This window comes from Microcaecilia unicolor, chromosome 8 (assembly GCF_901765095.1).
Source record: "Microcaecilia unicolor chromosome 8, aMicUni1.1, whole genome shotgun sequence".
NCBI lineage: Eukaryota > Metazoa > Chordata > Amphibia > Gymnophiona > Siphonopidae > Microcaecilia > Microcaecilia unicolor.
Genome location: NC_044038.1, coordinates 241156493 through 241174139, shown reverse-complemented (window position 1 = coordinate 241174139; position 17647 = coordinate 241156493). Strand labels below are relative to the sequence as shown.

At 44.4% G+C, this 17647-nt stretch overlaps 1 protein-coding gene across 1 annotated transcript in view; it reads right to left on the bottom strand.

The window, feature by feature from the left end:
* ACSS2 (acyl-CoA synthetase short chain family member 2) overlaps positions 1 to 17647 on the bottom strand; it is a 107719-nt gene that overhangs the window by 22295 nt on the left and 67777 nt on the right. The window contains 5 exon segments of the mRNA XM_030212463.1: positions 1184 to 1264; positions 1568 to 1624; positions 4698 to 4830; positions 9704 to 9837; positions 10501 to 10671. Coding sequence (XP_030068323.1) covers positions 1184 to 1264; positions 1568 to 1624; positions 4698 to 4830; positions 9704 to 9837; positions 10501 to 10671 — 576 coding nt within the window.

The window sequence follows — 17647 nt, the reverse complement described above, 5'->3', positions numbered from 1 at the left end:
TGAAGCAATATTTTAAAAAGCCGGAGGAAGCGGACCTCGGGGTAGGTGATGGCGGTAGGTGAGGGAGGGAGGGAAGGTTAACGGCGGTAGGGGGGTCCGGGGCAAAATCTGCGGGGGCCCAGGCCCCTGTGGCCCCACGCAGATACGCCCCTGGTATCATCTGATCCAAATACACACAAAAAACTAAACTATCTCCCTCTACACACACGTAGGGTTACCATTTTTTGTCCTCATAAAAAGAGGACACTTGCCCCGCCCCTTTCACGCCCCCTGTCCCGCCCCTTTCACACACTCGCCCCGCCCCTGACGCATATTCCCCTCCCCCCCCCATCACCTTCCCTCCCCCGTCATCTCCAAGAAGTATCACTTCTTTACTGGGTAACTTGGCAGCTTTGCAGTAACGGTGTTATTTTAGCAACAAAAAGGTGTCTTTTAATTTTCGTTTCTATGTTTTATTGCTGTTGATTACTGACGTTACCGACACCCCTCAGACAGTTCACCCTAACCCCGGAGCTCTCACACTGCCTGCCTCTCTGAAGCGTTTTAGAATGCACTGCTGCAGCCTAAAAGCGTCCAAAGTCCGGGAGTCGGACCCGCTAGCATCGCGACGACTACACAAACTTTACAGCAGCCGGCCAATCACACAACAGCTCCCGCCTTCCTCTCCTCTGATTGGACGCAATGTTCAAGGCCACCAATAGGAGCAGCTTCTCCAAGGTCCTGGGGGAATCATTGTAGGCTGTAGCTAAGTGGGCTGTTGGAGCGCGAGGCCTGTGCAGGCTCCTACTTGACGTTAGCGGCGTTCTCTACGACAGCGGTGGGGAGGACGGACTGGGGAGCGCTATTGCCGGTCTGTGCAGGCTGTGCACGCCCTCCCGCACGCACGTTTGTCCAGAAATCCGGACAAACGTGCGTGCGGCCAAAACCCGCCGGACGCCCCGGACATGCCCTCAAAAAGAGGACATGTCCGGGGAAATCCGGACGAATGGTAACCCTACACACACGATTTTAAGCTCTGCTCAGCTTTTGCTATCAGCCGACCCTCAGAGGTCGTGTGCGTTAGACATGCTTCATGACTAAATGACAAATACTTCCTGCCCGTTGGACCTCTGCTTCTATTCTGGCTTATTGCTTGAACAAATTTTCTAAAGTGCATAATTTGCATATTGGAAATGTGTCTTACCAGATAACCTTCTGCCTCCCCCAAGAGTTCTTCCCCAGATTCATCCAGAATGGCAGGAACAACTCCAAAAAATGGGAAAGTCTACCAAAAAAAAAAAAAAAAGAAATTTGGAAAAGAAAAGAAGTTTACAAGTTGAAAAGTAAAACAAAATTCCACTGAAGACGATAACTTTAACACCCAACCCCCAAGCTCGGTGGGTTTTTGACTGCAGGCCTCAGACTACTTAAGCCCAAAGATTGTGTGAAAATTCTCAGCTGTAGAAACCAGCATAAGGCAAGTCATGTGCTTCCAAGGTTCCCTAGCTTTATTCTCACGTGCAATCATCAGACCAGGTAGTAGAGATCACAAGCAGACTCTTTAAATAGGCAGATATGTAAAACTCACCGCAGATCCAGGTTTCAGTGGTGTGGCTCCTGGGAGAGGAGTTAACACGTGACCTCCCTGGGGAAAGCAACAAAGAATTAGTGTCACTGAAGAAAAGGGTTCATTGTATTGCAGATCCTCAAAACACATTTCAGAAGCTGACGTGCAGTGCAGCAACCTTCTGGGTGAAAAGCTAGCAATTCTGACACTACCGAGGAGGGATAATGTAGGTCCGACTGCACTCTTGTTTGTGTGTCTGTCCTATTTTTAACTGACGTCTGGTTTGCTGTCTTTTTTTTTTCTTCTCTATTTCATTTTATTTATTGATTGATTGTAAACTGCTTTCACCTGTCTGTCAGAAAAAGGTGGTATAGCTATTTTTAAACAAACACAGGCCGGTTTCTGTTTTAGTTTTTGCACCAGGAAAGAACATGTCATAAGCTATATAAGTGCTTATTCCTTTCTGGAAGCTGAATGAATTTTTATTTGAAAAATAGACATAAACATAAAGGGATCTTTCACTTGCTCATCTTCCAATGTGGTATATATCATTCAGTGTAAAAAATGTAACGAAGGATGCTATATTGGAGAAACAGGCCAGATGCTTAAGACAAGATTCAATTTACATAGACATCACATGAACAATACTGGTGCCAGTAGGGCTCCCACCCCTGTTGGTCAGCATTTTACAGGACCAGGACACTGTACCAGTGACTTCACAGTGAGAATCCTGAAAGGTAACTTTAAAACCATACAAGAACATAAGACCTTTGAAGTCAGAATGATTGAATATTTTAACACCCAACAGAAAGGACTTAACAAGGATCTGGGGTTCCTAGCCCATTATAAACCATAAAGCTGTATGTCTCTGTTGATCACCCCACCCCTCACCTATCCACACCCATCCTGTTAGAATATCAATGATATGCTTTGATGTCCCCATGCATACCTCCGACCCACCCCCATCCTCCCACCCTGTCAGACTGTCATAGTAATGCTTGAATGTTTTCACTTATATACACTGTCAGCTAGCACATTTGCTTATTTCCGATCTGACGAAGAAGGGCAACCTTCGAAAGCTAATCAAGAAATGTATTAAGTTATGTCCAATAAAAAAGGTATCATCTTATTTTCTTTTCCATGTTTTCTTTTGTTTGATTTCTATTGATAACCTTATTTGAAAAATGAAACTGACTTGACAATTCTGAGTGTGCAAATAAAATTAAGGGGCTGTATACACCAAACAAGCAAGCAAGGGAGGAAGAAAGGTTGTGTGTGTGTGTGTGTGTGTGTGTCGGGGGGGGGGGGGGGGGGGGGGGGGTAACGGGATGGGACAACACAAAATATGGATAAATGTAGGAAATCTGCAATCAGAGCTTGAAACTGAAGCCAGACCCGTGAGCTCTCTCTTTTTATACATATCTCTCTATATAAAACGCACCTCCAACGTTCTATGAAGCCTCTTTTAGCCAAAAGTGAAGGGGGTGAGATCCCATTGTGTCTCCCCCGCCCACGCGTCAAACGTGATGACGTCGAGGGCGGAGCAATGACACTCAACCAATCGCATCGCTCGGCAGCGAAGCGTCAGGGAAGGAGGCGGCGCTCTCGACGTCTAGCCTTCCCTTCGCTGTGTTCCGCCTTCTTCTGACGTCAAGGATGACGTCAAAAGAAGGCGGAACACAGCGAAGGGAAACCTAGACGTCGGGAGCGCCGCCTCCTTCCCTGACGCTTCGCTGCCGGAACCGCCACGGGGTAAATTTTAAAAGAAGAAAAAAAAAAAAAAAACCCCGATGCATGGATGCGAAGGGGGGGGGCATGGATGCGAAGGGGGGAGGAGAAGAGGGCGGGCCAGGCTGGGATATGGGACAGAGAGGAGCATGGATGCGAGGGGGGGGGTCATGGAAGGGAGAGAGGGGACTTGCTGGAAAAGGATGAATGGAGGCGGCAGGGGACAGAGGAGCATGGATTGCAGGGCAGGCCTCAGGCACAGAGGGGAAATGCTGGATAGGGATGAATGGAGGGGGCAGGTGACAGAGTAACATGGATGGCCATGGATTGGGACGGCAGGGCTCAGGGAAAGGGGAATTGCTGGATAGGGATGAATGGAGGGGACAGATGGGCATGGATGGATATGGATTGCAGGACAGGCCTCAGGCAGAGAGGGGAAATGCTGGAAAGGGATGAATGGAGGGGGCAGGAGACAGAGTAACATGGATGGCCATGGATTGGGAGGGCAGGGCTCAGGGAAAGGGGAATTGCTGGATAGGGATGAATGAAGGGGACAGATGGGCATGGATGGATATGGATTGCAGGACAGGCCTCAGGCAGAGAGGGGAAATGCTGGAAAGGGATGAATGGAGGGGGCAGGGGACAGAGGAGCATGGATTGCAGGGCAGGCCTCAGGCAGAGAGGGGAATGCTGGATAGGGATGAATGGAGGGGGAAGGTGACAGAGTAACATGGATGGCCATGGATTGGGACGGCAGGGCTCAGGGAAAGGGGAATTGCTGGATACGGATGAATGGAGGGGACAGATGGCCATGGATGGATATGGATTGCAGGGCAGGCCTCAGGCACAGAGGGGAAATGCTGGAAAGGGATGAATGGAGGGGGCAGGGGACAGAGTAACATGGATGGCCATGGATTGGGAGGGCAGGGCTCAGGGAAAGGGGAATTGCTGGATAGGGATGAATGAAGGGGACAGATGGGCATGGATGGATATGGATTGCAGGACAGGCCTCAGGCAGAGAGGGGAAATGCTGGAAAGGGATGAATGGAGGGGGCAGGGGACAGAGGAGCATGGATTGCAGGGCAGGCCTCAGGCAGAGAGGGGAAATGCTGGATAGGGATGAATGGAGGGGGCAGGTGACAGAGTAACATGGATGGCCACACACACATACTCTCTATCACACTGTGTCTCACATACACACTTGCACACACTCTCTCACAAACACACTCACACCCAGACTCACTCTCTCTCTCACACACTCACACTTTCACTCTGACTCTCAAACAGTCACTCTCACATACACTCTCCCAAACATACATACTCCGAGGAAAACCTTGCTAGCGCCCGTTTCATTTGTGTCAGAAACGGGCCTTTTTTACTAGTATATATATAATCTTAATGACAATATTCCAGTTCAACTCACAGTCTCAGTCTGCCAGAACGTGTCAACAATAGGGCACCTTTGGTCTCCCACGACGTTATAGTACCACAGCCACGCTTCGGGGTTGATAGGCTCCCCAACTGTTCCCAGAACCAACAAGGACTCCCTGCTATACCTGCAACGAGAGCCAGAATCTGCAAGTAATCAAATGAAAAAATCTCATTGCTGCTAGTCTAACAAAATTAAGAGACAAGCCTTGCAGGGTTAATCCAAAAGGGTCAATCAAGCCCACCACCCTACTTCTTATAGCAAAGAATTTGAACACTAGAATACTACAGATCAATGTCCTTGCTGCTCACTGGCAGGGATGAGAGGTGACAAGTCTACCTAGCTGATAACGGTCTTGTCAGTAGCTCTAGAAAAGTGACTTGTTGTCTATGGAAGGTGATGAACTGGGTGGTAGCTTATTTCAGTACAAAAGTTCGTGAATAGATCAGAGATCGTGAATCCATATTAAACCAACTTCACATCTGAATTTGGCACCAAGAAGGGTTTCAGTAGCACTGGTGGGCTAAGAAAATGTGGTCAGATTCTTTTGGTGGTTCACGCCTTTTGATAAAACTGTTTATTTGATGTTATTTAACAGACTGTTGAAATATGGAGTACACAGAAATAGCTGTCAAACCATCCTAACTAACAGAATTCAGATATGTGAATACAAGATGACTTTTCCTCATCTGTGAAGGCTGATGTTTTTAAGTCTGTATCTTCAAGTGTTAGCAAACTGATGCAGAATTTTGAAATTCAGAAATCTTTCTGCCCCAGTGGCATTGTCTGTCACTTTGGATCATTAGCAGGATGAAATAGTCTCTAAACGTGGACTCTGGTCCTGAGGAACTGAGTTCGATTCCCGCTTCAGGCACAGGCAGCTCCTTGTGACTCTGGGCAAGTCACTTAACCCTCCATTGCCCCATGTAAGCCGTATTGAGCCTGCCATGAGTGGGAAAGCGCAGGGTACAAATGTAACAAAAATAAAATAGATACTATTGGAGATTCTAGATGGAATGTTGCTACTATTACAGATTCTACATGGAATGTTGCTATTCCACTAGCAACATTCCATGTAGAATCTCAAATAGTAGCAACAGTGGAGGAGTGGCCTAGTGGTTAGGGTGGTGGACTTTGGTCCTGGGGAACTGAGGAACTGAGTTTGATTCCCACTTCAGGCACAGGCAGCTCCTTGTGACTCTGGGCAAGTCACTTAACCCTCCATTGCCCCATGTAAGCCGCATTGAGCCTGCCATGAGTGGGAAAGCGCAGGGTACAAATGTAACAAAAATAAAATAGATACTATTGGAGATTCTACATGGAATGTTGCTACTATAGGAGATTCTACATGGAATGTTGCTATTCCACTAGCAACATTCCATGTAGAATGCTGCACAGGCTTCTGTTTCTGTGAGTCTGACGTCCTGCACGTACGTGCAGGACGTCAGACTCACAGAAGCAGAAGCCTGCGTGGCCACATTGGTGATCCGCAAGGGCCGACTTCTACATGGAATGTTGCTAGTGGAGTGGCCTAGTGGTTAGGGTGGTGGACTTTGGTCCTGGGGAACTGAGGAACTGAGTTGGATTCCCACTTCAGGCACAGGCAGCTCCTTCTGACTCTGGGCAAGTCACTTAACCCTCCATTGCCCCATGTAAGCCGCATTGAGCCTGCCATGAGTGGGAAAGCGCAGGGTACAAATGTAACAAAAATAGATACTATTGGAGATTCTACATGGAATGTTGCTACTACTGGAGATTCTACATGGAATGTTGCTATTCCACTAGCAACATTCCATGTAGAAGGCTGCGCAGGCTTCTGTTTCTGTGAGTCTGACATCCTGCATGTACGTGCAGGATGTCAGACTCACAGAAGCAGAAGCCTGCGCGGTCACATTGGTGATCTGCAAGGGCCGACTTCGCTAGTGGAATAGCAACATTCCATGTAGAATCTCAAATAGTAGCAACAGTGGAGGAGTGGCCTAGTGGTTAGGGTGGTGGACTTTGGTCCTGAGGAACTGAGTTCGATTCCCACTTCAGGCACAGGCAGCTCCTTGTGACTCTGGGCAAGTCACTTAACCCTCCATTGCCCCATGTAAGCCGCATTGAGCCTGCCATGAGTGGGAAAGTGCGGGGTACAAATGTAAAAAAATAAAATAAAATAAACAGCTTATCTTAAGTTAGACGAGACTCAATGGAGGCAATTATGAAACCCTGTGCGACACCTACAAGTTCATTTTCAAAAAGGACAGACATGCAAGAAATGCATCAGCTGCAAGAATGGGAGTTGCTTCTTGGCATGTACATATGGAAATGCATCCACTGAAAGTACACACGGGCTTTACATATACTCTCTTCCCCCTTACCATGCTGCTTTTTATGACCAACATGGCTACTTTCACTTGTCTCTTTCTGCAGGTAAACACTTGTTGGACTATAAAGGTATTTTGAAAAAGAAATTCCTGTTAACAGAATTATTCTGAGACAGTTAAAACTGTACTAATGGAAGGGAAAGGAAAATGGGACTTGATATACCGCCTTTCTGTGGTTTACGTGGAGGGGCATAATCGAACGGGGCGCACAAGTTTTCCTGAGGGTGTCCTCGCAGGACATCCCCGCAAAGGGAAACCCGTATTATCGATGGGCGGCCATCTTTCGTTTCGATAATACGGTCGGGGATGTCCAAATCTCAACATTTAGGTCGCCTTTAGAGAGATGGTTGGCCCTAGAGAGGTCGTCCCCGATTTTCGGTGATAATGGAAACCGAGGACGCCCATCTCAGAAACAACCAAGTCCAAGCCCTTTGGGTCATAGGAGGAGCCAGCATTCGTACTGCACTGGTCCCCCCTCACATGCCAGGACAACAACCGAGCACCCTAGGGGGCACTGCAGTGGACCTTCAGAAAAAGCTCCCAGGTGCATAGCTCCCTTACCTTGTGTGCTGAGCCCCCCAAACCCCACAACTCTACCATAGCCCTCAGGGATGAAGGGGGGCACCTACATGTGGGTACAGTGGATTTGTGGTGGGTTTTGGAGGGCTCACATTTACCACCACAAGTGTAACAGGTGGGGGGGGGGGGGGGATGAGGGATGGGCCTGGATCTGCTTGCCTGAAGTACACTGCAATATCCACTAAAACTGCTCCAGGGACCTGCATACTGCTGTTATGGAGCTGGGTATGATATTTGAGGCTGGCATAGAGGCTGGAAAAAATATTTAAAAATTTTTTTTTAGGGTGGGAGGTGGTTAGTGACCACTGGGGGAGTAGGGGGGCGGTCATCTGGTCATTTAGGGCACATTTTTGTGGCTTGGTCGTTAAAAAAAAAAAAAAGGACCAAGTCAGCCAAGTGTTCGTCATGGACGCCCTTCTTTTTTCCATTATCGGCCGAGGATGCCCATGTGTTAGGCACGCCCAGTCCAGCCTTCGCTATGCTTCCGACACGCCCCCCAGGAGCTTTGGTCATCCCCGTGACAGAAAGCAGTTGAGGGCGCCCAAAACTGGCTTTCGATTATGCCGATTTGGGCGACCCTGGGAGAAGGACGCCCATCTCCCGATTTGTGTCGAAAGATGGGCGCCCTTCTCTTTCGAAAATGAGCACAATAGTATATACAGGTACTTATTTGTACCAGGGGCAATGGAGGGTTAAGTGACTTGCCCAGAGTCACAAGGAGCTTCAGTGGGAATCGAACCCAGTTCCCCGGGTCAAGGTCCACTGCACTAACCACTAGGCTACTCCTCCTCAATAATACTTAAAGAGTGAAACAAATCTATTATGGATAAGAAAACAAATGAGACAAAATTACTTGAATTAATGTTGCAAAGATAAATCAAAGACAAAACAGGGAAGATATTTTGGAAACAGGAGATCCATACTATATTTGTAAACTTCTATTTAAAAAAAAAAAGGAAGCCTGAAAGGTGGTTAAAATTGCTGCATTCCAAAATTAGGATTTTTTTTTTTTTCCCAGAGAAATCATAAAACTTTATTTTTTTCCCTTAATCTAGAGTAATGATACTGCATTGCACTCTCCTTCCTGGAAAGCTGAGCTTTTTATTTTATATTTCAACGTTTTTATTGATGACAAATCCTACATTACAATTTCACTTTGTATAACAATTACAATACAATCTTAATATTCCAAAAATGGAGCTTAGCAAAAATAAACAGGTGTATAACATTGCTGATATTCCGCAAGCTGTTGGTTTTAATCACCTCCCCCTTTCCTCTTCAAAACTAGGATTTTATAAAACATTACATTTCCATTTCTGGAGAAAACCAGATGCTGTTATCAATTAGGGGCTGAACTGATGCTCTAAGCAGGTGTTTCTACTGCTTCACGACCTTCCTCTTTGTCTCCACCCAGTGGCGTTCCTAGATCGGCTGCCACCCGGGTGCAGCGGCATCCGACCCTCCCAGGGTGCAGGAGGACACCTCTCCCCCCGACGCATCGACACCCCCCCCCCGGGTGCATTCCTAGCTGCTGGGAGCAGTCGTGCAGCTGTCGGCACCACTGGCTCCCTCTGCCCCAGAACAGGACTCACCCACCACCACCACCAGCATGCACCCAGGGTGGACCGCCCCCACCGCCCTTGCTACGCCACTGTCTCCACCATCTCCTCCTGAAGAGCATTCCAGGCAAAAAAAACAAATCACGCAGAAGGTGGCAACTGCACGGCCTGGCCTCTCAAAGAAAGGTGGCAAAGAAAAATGTGAATTCAAGAAAGCATGGAATATAGACAGACGATCCTTTGTTGCAAAAGGAAAGCCAGAGATTAATTGACGTTTACTGCAACACACCAGGAATAAAACTGAACCGACGAGACAGACTTGTTGGTTGTCATCTACTGACACGTTCCTTAGCAAACTTCTTTGGAAGTTTTATCTTCTACATGTTTTAAACCCCATCAAGATGCTTTTTGTCAAAGACACAATCTGGGACAACGGATAAGTAACGCGAGCGTGCGCCTTAGCCGAGAAACAGCAGCGTGAAACCTCACTTACTTTCTAACTGGCTCATCTCCAAACTTCATCAGTAACCTGATTGCTGTTGGTGCTGTGTAAAACTTGGTCACTTGATACTTGTCAATGATCTGCCACATGCGGTCGACATCGGGATAGATGGGAAGACCTTCAAACTGAAAATGAGCGATTGAAATGAAAAACTGTTCACAGGTCCTGAAAATTAGAAATCCATGTTAAAATGTTGACATTTTCCTGGAAGTGTTATCACAAAATTTATCGGATTAGCCTGTAAATACTGTTTATGTTAAACTGGGGAGAGGTTCAGACTGGAGTAATGTATGTAATTTCTCAGTCTGATCGACTGTTATCTACACTTTGAGGTAATTGCAGAATACAAATGCAGACGTAATATAATGGAGGACTGGATTTTGCATTTATTTCTTGGGAGAGTACGACATTTTCTGTTTTATGTTATTAGACCTATAACAACACATGTTGAGTACGAGTTTGTCACACAGAGGCACAAGTATACTGAACCCTAATGGAGTATGGGCATGGCCTAGTGGTTAGAGCACTGGTCTTGACATCCAGAGGTGGCCGGTTCAAATCCCGCTGCTGCTCCTTGTGATCTTGGGTAAGTCACATAACCCTCCATTGCCTCAGGTACAAAATTAGATTGTGAGCCCTCCTGGGACAGAGAAATATACAGAGTTCCTTGACCAGCACTTATCTGGCTTTCAGGATTTACTTCTGATTTGGAACAAGAAGCATTAAGGCGAGTTTCGTACTGCTTAAGAAAGAAGATAAGATCAGAACAAATCTCTTATCAGACTTACTAAGACACTAGTTGCCCCATTGGCCAATGGTCCATATGTGACGTAGGAGTGTCCTGTTATCCATCCAATATCAGCTGTGCACCAGTACACATCGTCAGGATGGAAGTCAAAAACATACTTAAATGTAGCTGCTGTAAAGATCATGTAGCCACCTATAGTATGCACCACACCCTACAAGAAAACAAAAAGATTATTACCCATAGGTAGTGCATAACATTGAGAGAGATCCTATAGTTCTAACTCAAGGCTATAAATATTTTTTTCCTCGCATTTATTTCATAAAAATTTACTATCCAGGTAGACTTTGGAAAGCCTACCACTTATCCCTCGAAATGAGCTATGAGAAGTCTGATCTACTTTTTGAGATTTGCAGGTACTATGGATCTGGACTGGCCACTCAGACCCAGAAACGTTGGGCTCGATGGACTTTCATCTGATAAAGTTAGCATAAAAGTTATCTTGTGTTCTTATCTAATCCCACCATCTTCACTATCTCCCTTCAGGGGTGCTACAGTTTAGTGCTCCAAAAATTGTGAAGAAGCCTTCCAGTCAAAACTGGCTTGATGAGGTCAAAGTGTTCCTTTAATCCTATCCCTGAATACCAATATCTCGTTTCTCTTCCCGTGATTTTAAAGCACTTTAATTTTTAAAATTTTACATGGTTTAAGTGTCCTGGATATTTGACAGATTTAGTAACCACTACGCCACCTGTGATCTTCACAGGCCTTATTACTTGCGTTACCATCAGCTGATTGCTGCCGATTAGTTAGCACTAAAAACAAAATAGCAGAGGTTATGAACTTTGAAAGGTTTTTATGGCTACATTCTATATTTACTGCCTGAAAATTCTGCGCTGAAACAGGGGCGTAGCCAGACGCCTAATTTTGGGTGGGCAGAGGAATCCTGCCCCATCCCACTCCTCTCACCTGCATGCCATATGGTCTCTCAAACATTCCCCCCCCCCCCCACCACATACCTTTTAAATAGCAGATTTTCACTGTCAGCGAGCAGCAACTAATACACACTGCTCATGCTGCCCCCCATAACCTTCCCACTGATGCAACTTCCTGTTTCCGCATAGGTGGAAATACATCAGAGGGAAGGCTGTGGGGTTGAAGCCAGCAGTATGTATCAGTCACTGCTTGCCGCAGGCGAAGATCTGCTACTTACAAGATATGCAGGATGGACAATTGTTGAGAGTTTTCAGTTGGTGGGGCTTCGGAATCCCTGCCAGCCACATCATAGGTGTGCTACAACCGGGTGGGCCTCAACCCTAAGTGGGTGGGCTTGGGCCCACCCTTGGCTACGCCACTGCGCTGAAAAACAAAACGCCTAGGCATCTTCTCAAAGGTATGCCTAAATTTTATAGAACAGCCTCTCCACATGACCAAATTTAATCGCAAACTATCGTAGTGAAGCTTGTAGAATACCAGTTTTGTTATAATAACCAATCAAACACACGATATCTACATATACAACGATGGGTGTTTAACGGAGGAAAAAGCCTCAAACGAACCGCTAAGGCACTCCTTCTGTTAACAAATCAACTTTAGGGAGACCTGCGGACTCATCACTGGCAAAAAAACCTCCTGGCTACCAGTGATGAGTCCGCAGGTCTTCCCTACAGTTGATTTGTTAACAGAAGGAGTGCCTTAGCGGTTCGTTTGAGGCTTTTTCCTCCGTTAAACACCCAAATTTAATCGCAGCCATTTACACCATGTTTTACTTAGTGTAAATCCAAACGCCTAAATTAGGTGCAGAGCAGTTGTATTCTATAGCATCGTGCATAGATTTTAGAAACCACGCCCTCTTTTCAACTATATAATTTAGAATTTACACGCACTTTATAGAATACAGTTGGAAAGTTGTGCGTGTTAAGTCAATGCAAATTAGTGGTGATAACGGCTTAACATCCAATTGACAGCACTGATTAGCTAGTTAACCAGTTCACGCACTGTTAAAGAATACGCTTTGATTTTCACGCGATATACAGAATCCAGCAGTATATGCACTTGACGAGCTGTAAAAATTTATTCCAGCGATACCTCTTAATTGATGCATCAGCTGTACTTTTTCATAATCATGTTTATACTCTCTGGTTTTTGATTGAACTTTATATGTTGTATGATTTTGATGAAATGTTTTTGTTGTTAACCGCTTAGAACTTGGTGGCATAAAAAATGCTGTTATTAAAATGCTGTGTTGGACTGATATCTACATGTTTTTCACCTGCATTTGGAAGCTGAAGCTAAGTTAAAAATCTTTTCACTTCTTTTTCTTGGATAGTCAGTTCTGTGAGGTTTTAGCATTTTTGCATGATAGAATTTAAGGGTTTTTTTTTTTTTTTTTTAATGCCAATGATAAGGAACCCATTGAGTTTTTCCAACCTTTGTTATTAAAGACAATTATTCTCTGATGGTACTCTGAAGACGTTTGCCCAGTTACAGGCAGAATTTCAAATCCCTAACTCTCAACTTTTGCATTGGTATCAGTTACATAGTGCTGTCAATTCCAAAAAGTGGGCACTAAATGGGGTATCCCAGCAGACCATTCTTTCTGGTTTTATCGACATTCAGTGCCGGCAGCAGCATGCGGCCTCATTGTTTTACAAAGCCTTGAGGTCCAGTGCTGCCACGTCACGCAGTTCCACGCAACATGTGTGGGAATTGGATTTAAATGATGTATTGTCGGATGTCCAGTGGTCGCGTCTTTGGTCGACTGGCCCCTGGGCATCATTGTCGGCTGCAATAACTCAATCCCTCTTCTTCATGTATCACAGGGCCCTCTGGACACCTAGAAAGAGTAAACTGTCTGGGTCCTCTAGTTGTGATTTGTGTTGGTCCTGTAAAAACAAAACTGGAACCCTCATGCACCTACTGTTGGAATGTCCGCCTCTTGTAACATTTTGGTCAGATGTTTGGGAAAAATTGGAAAAGATTTTTGGTTTCCAAGAATCTTTTTTACCTAAATATGTGATATGGAAATCTGTTTGTATATCATTTCTCTACACGGACAATGATAAGTTATTGTATGACTTTTTGGTTTCAGTTGCGCTGAAACTGGTCATTTCGCACCGGAAGGATAATTCCCATGTGAATGTGGTGGTGTGGTGGAATTGGATTCTGCTTTATAAAAAATATGAGCAATCTGCAGTACTCTCCCTGTCTGGACACAAATCAGCTATCCGCAAATGGAAGTCTTTAGACCTTTTTCTATCCAATAAGGACTAAGTTTAGGGTTAGAACTCAGCACTCTGTACCATATTGAGGCATATTTTCAAAGCACTTTGGGAGGCTAAGTTCCATATGTTTCTATGGAACTTTGGGAGGCTAAGTGCTTTGAAAATAAGCCTCATTGTGTGTTTTGTTCTGTTCTGTTGCATTTTCTGTGGTGTATTGTTATGATTTAATAAACTTATATAAAAAAAAAAAAAAAGACAATTATTCGGGTTGGAGGTTGGGTCGGTTTCAGAGGTTTTTTTTCCCTTATCATTTAGAGCTTAATGCACGTCACAGAACTTTAGTTTTTCTAAAGTACTATTTTGCCATTGTATTTGAGAGATTTTTGTGTAACATTATATGTAGCACTCTCTTTTCTACATAGAAGTCCGCCATGCAGAATTGAAGTGGTTAGATTATCTGAGACATACAGTACAAGACCACCTCTCAGAAAAGAGGAGACCCAAATGAAAAGACAAGAGTTTGAAAATGGGCCAAAGTAGATCAGGGCTTCCAGTGAAATAACGTCCCCCAAAATAATCTAAAGTATACCTATGAAAAAGAGAGTTCCAGTAGCTACAGTGATAGGGAACTGCTCCTTTTGTTGGGTTTTCACTAACCGAAATATAGAACAGTAAAAGTTCTCTACGATGACGAATCACAGAAGGCAAAAGTAGAGACTAATAGACGATTCACCACTGGAGACGTGAGTCCAACAGTCTTTATTATATCAAAGATAACGACCCGACACAGGCCGTGTTTCGACGCTAAAAAAGCGTCTGCATCAGGGGTCAATAAATACACCAAGTAGTGAATGCAAAACGAGGAGTCCTACTTGTATGTGTGTTGTCAACTCACTAAACACATAGCACTAAACAGAAAATGCTGGACACAAACTATCAGAGCAATGCTCATTGCAGAGGTTTTATGTGTTGTATCAGTTTCACAAAAACTGCGTAGGATTTTTTAAAAAATCTGTTGTCCTTATTTTCAAGAGCATCTTTTATTTTGGACCCCTGAGGCAGAAGTTGTTAATTCCGAAACACGTCCCGTGTCGGGGATTCGTTTGCCACAGTCTTGAAGGCCCAGCTGTGTTTTTTTTTTTCTTTTGCTGCTTGTGTTTATGTACTTCTGAATTTTCTCTTTTGGGTCTTGCTGCATACTTTCCCCCACTATGACCTCCCTCACCCTCCACTGCCACATCATCGTTGCTAGGCTGGATCTGTGTGCACGCAAAGAAAGAGGGGTTAGAAGTTATTCCATAAGCCATGCTCCATTTGATTTCCCCACTTTAAACTCAACTAGTCTTGACCCACATTCTCTGGAAACACATTTCATAGATTCAGTGCTGTTAGAGATTATATCCATTTGGATGTAATATTAGTCCTTGATCTAAAATACCCTCTGAAAATAGTAATCAAACTAAAAAGGAAAAACAGAGTAATAAACCAAACAACTTTTTAACACATAAATAAATACAAGACATGATGGATAAAAACAAAATACATAAAATGGAACTGCCTCTAATGTATTTTTTTATTGCTTTTTATTTTTACATCTGCCTTGGGGCTGAGGAGATTATTACTAAATGGATATTGGTCTGCCAGTGAAAATAGCAGCAGCTATCAGTATTTTGAACATGCTCGGGGCTAGTGCAGAGGACAGTGGTAAAAAGAGGATTTAAGGATGCACGTAAAACATGAGCTGTGGGAGCTGGTGTTGGCTTGCGTCTCTCATACTTCCTACATTTTTTAATGCCTAATCTAAGCCTCTAGCGATGCACAGGACAATAAAAACATCATGATAAAACTACAGCATACAGCAATCAACCTAAAATACAGATCCTCCAAATCCCTCCAGCAGGTCCCATCCTGTGCATGTTTGGAATTATGAACTGATTTGCTGTTAATTTGGTGGTTCTGATTAGAATAAGACTAAAACATTTCTGCTTCTTGGTTCACTAACAAGAAGAGAGGCACTCAAAAGAATATTGAAGAATGAATTTTATTTAAAACATTCGTAGTCTTGTCTGCTTTACTAAATTTCACTGCTCACATTGGAGCAAAACGCTGATGAAGACATGGACCAGATCCAGCTTGGGAATCTGGCAGGGCATAAAAGTCATTGGACCAGCCAGTGACCTTCAGACGCCAGAATAGAAGAAAACAATGCCAAATAGTCCTCATGGCTGCACCTTTAAGCGTTCGCAATTATCTGAGGCTTATTTGAACACAGCTGCTAGGACTATTTCCAGCAATTCAAAAGCTGCCTGCTTGCTACCGAACCTATATACCAAGTCCCTGGTGTCAAGTTTCTCTGCTCCAGGTTTCTGTTATGTGACTATTGATACTGACAGTTCCAGTGTCAGGTCTGTTTGCTGTGAGTTTCCTGATCCAAATCTCTCGTTACCCATTGGAGGGGGTATAATTGTGCTTAGATTTCAGTACATACGTTCTTTTATAGAACAGGCAATTACTACTACTACTAATTAAGTGTAGTCCACTGTTATCCACTCTCGGCGGCCATTTTAAACAAGCAGCCGCGGTGAGAGGATCAGCGGCAGCAGGCAGGAAAGCGTGGGAACCTTTCCTGCCCAGAAGCAAGCCACTAGACCACCAGGGTGATGCGAGGTAGGTGTGGGGAGGACATCCAGGGCTGGAATAGAGGTGGGAGGGAACTGAACACAGGATAGTCTCCGTTTCCCCTTCCTTGCACAGCCGTCATCGCCGTACACTCAAAACAAAGCAAAAAACCTATGAGCTGCTGCATCCACGCTGTTCTTTATTGTTGGTAGCATTTTTACTTAATCTCACTTATATTATCAAACATACTGACTTATGTAGCATACAGACGTACACAGAGGAAGTATAATAACGGAATAATTTTTCATACGTAGAGTAGTAATTTGTTTATAAATTATAATCAGTGTGTCATTTGGAGGAGCTGTTTAAAGGGACACCCTAACGCTAACATTTATGCAGAGATTTTATTTTCTCTCCTGGTAATGGGCCACTAAAACAGAGATCATGTTATGAGAATCAGGTGCTCAACATTCACACCTTCTATCTATTTACTTATTATGTTTATATTCCACATTAAACATGAATTAGGTTGAAACCTGGGAGCATTTAAAATCTTTTTTTTTCCCCTGTGCCTACATTAAAAGAAAAGGATAGCACGTGGGAATTTGCTCCTTTTGCTTTGTGGATTGCAGTGGTTTATACTACTACATAAATATAAATAGGAACAAGTATTTACTCCAGTATGGCAACTGCAATTAGTTATAGAGGAAAAGACTTCAGACTCCCGGTCACAGCTGTTTACGTTCAAAACTAAACTAGCTGACCGCTCTGCTCTGCGTGTCTGACATTCAGTTCATGCTGGTGAGAATCCTCATCAGTCATAAAAACCTCTTGCACATCGATCTATCAATTTCATATATTCATTCGATGTGTAACTGTAACTACTCAGATAATACTTAGCTGTGGTTTGTGCTAGGGCAAATTCAACTAGTCCAAGCCCAACGGCGAGCTCCCGCTTCGCTCGTAGCTTCTTAAGGAGCCGGACAACCTAGTAGCCCTTCTCAGCACCTTCACGGACCACCAGCTTTCAACTGATCGATGTGCAAGAGGTTTTTATGACTGATGAGGATTCTCGCCAGCGTGAACTGAATGTCAGACACGCAGAGCAGAGCGGTCAGCTAGTTTAGTTTTGAACGTAAACAGCTGTGACCGGGAGTCTGAAGTCTTTTCCTCTATAACTAATTGCAGTTGCCATACTGGAGTAAATACTTGTTCCTATTTATATTTATGTAGTGGTATATTATAAAAATGCACTTGACTTTATTACTTTTTTATTTATTTATTACATTTGTATCCCGCGCTTTCCCGCTCATCGTAGGCTCAATGCGGCTTACATAGTAACAAGAG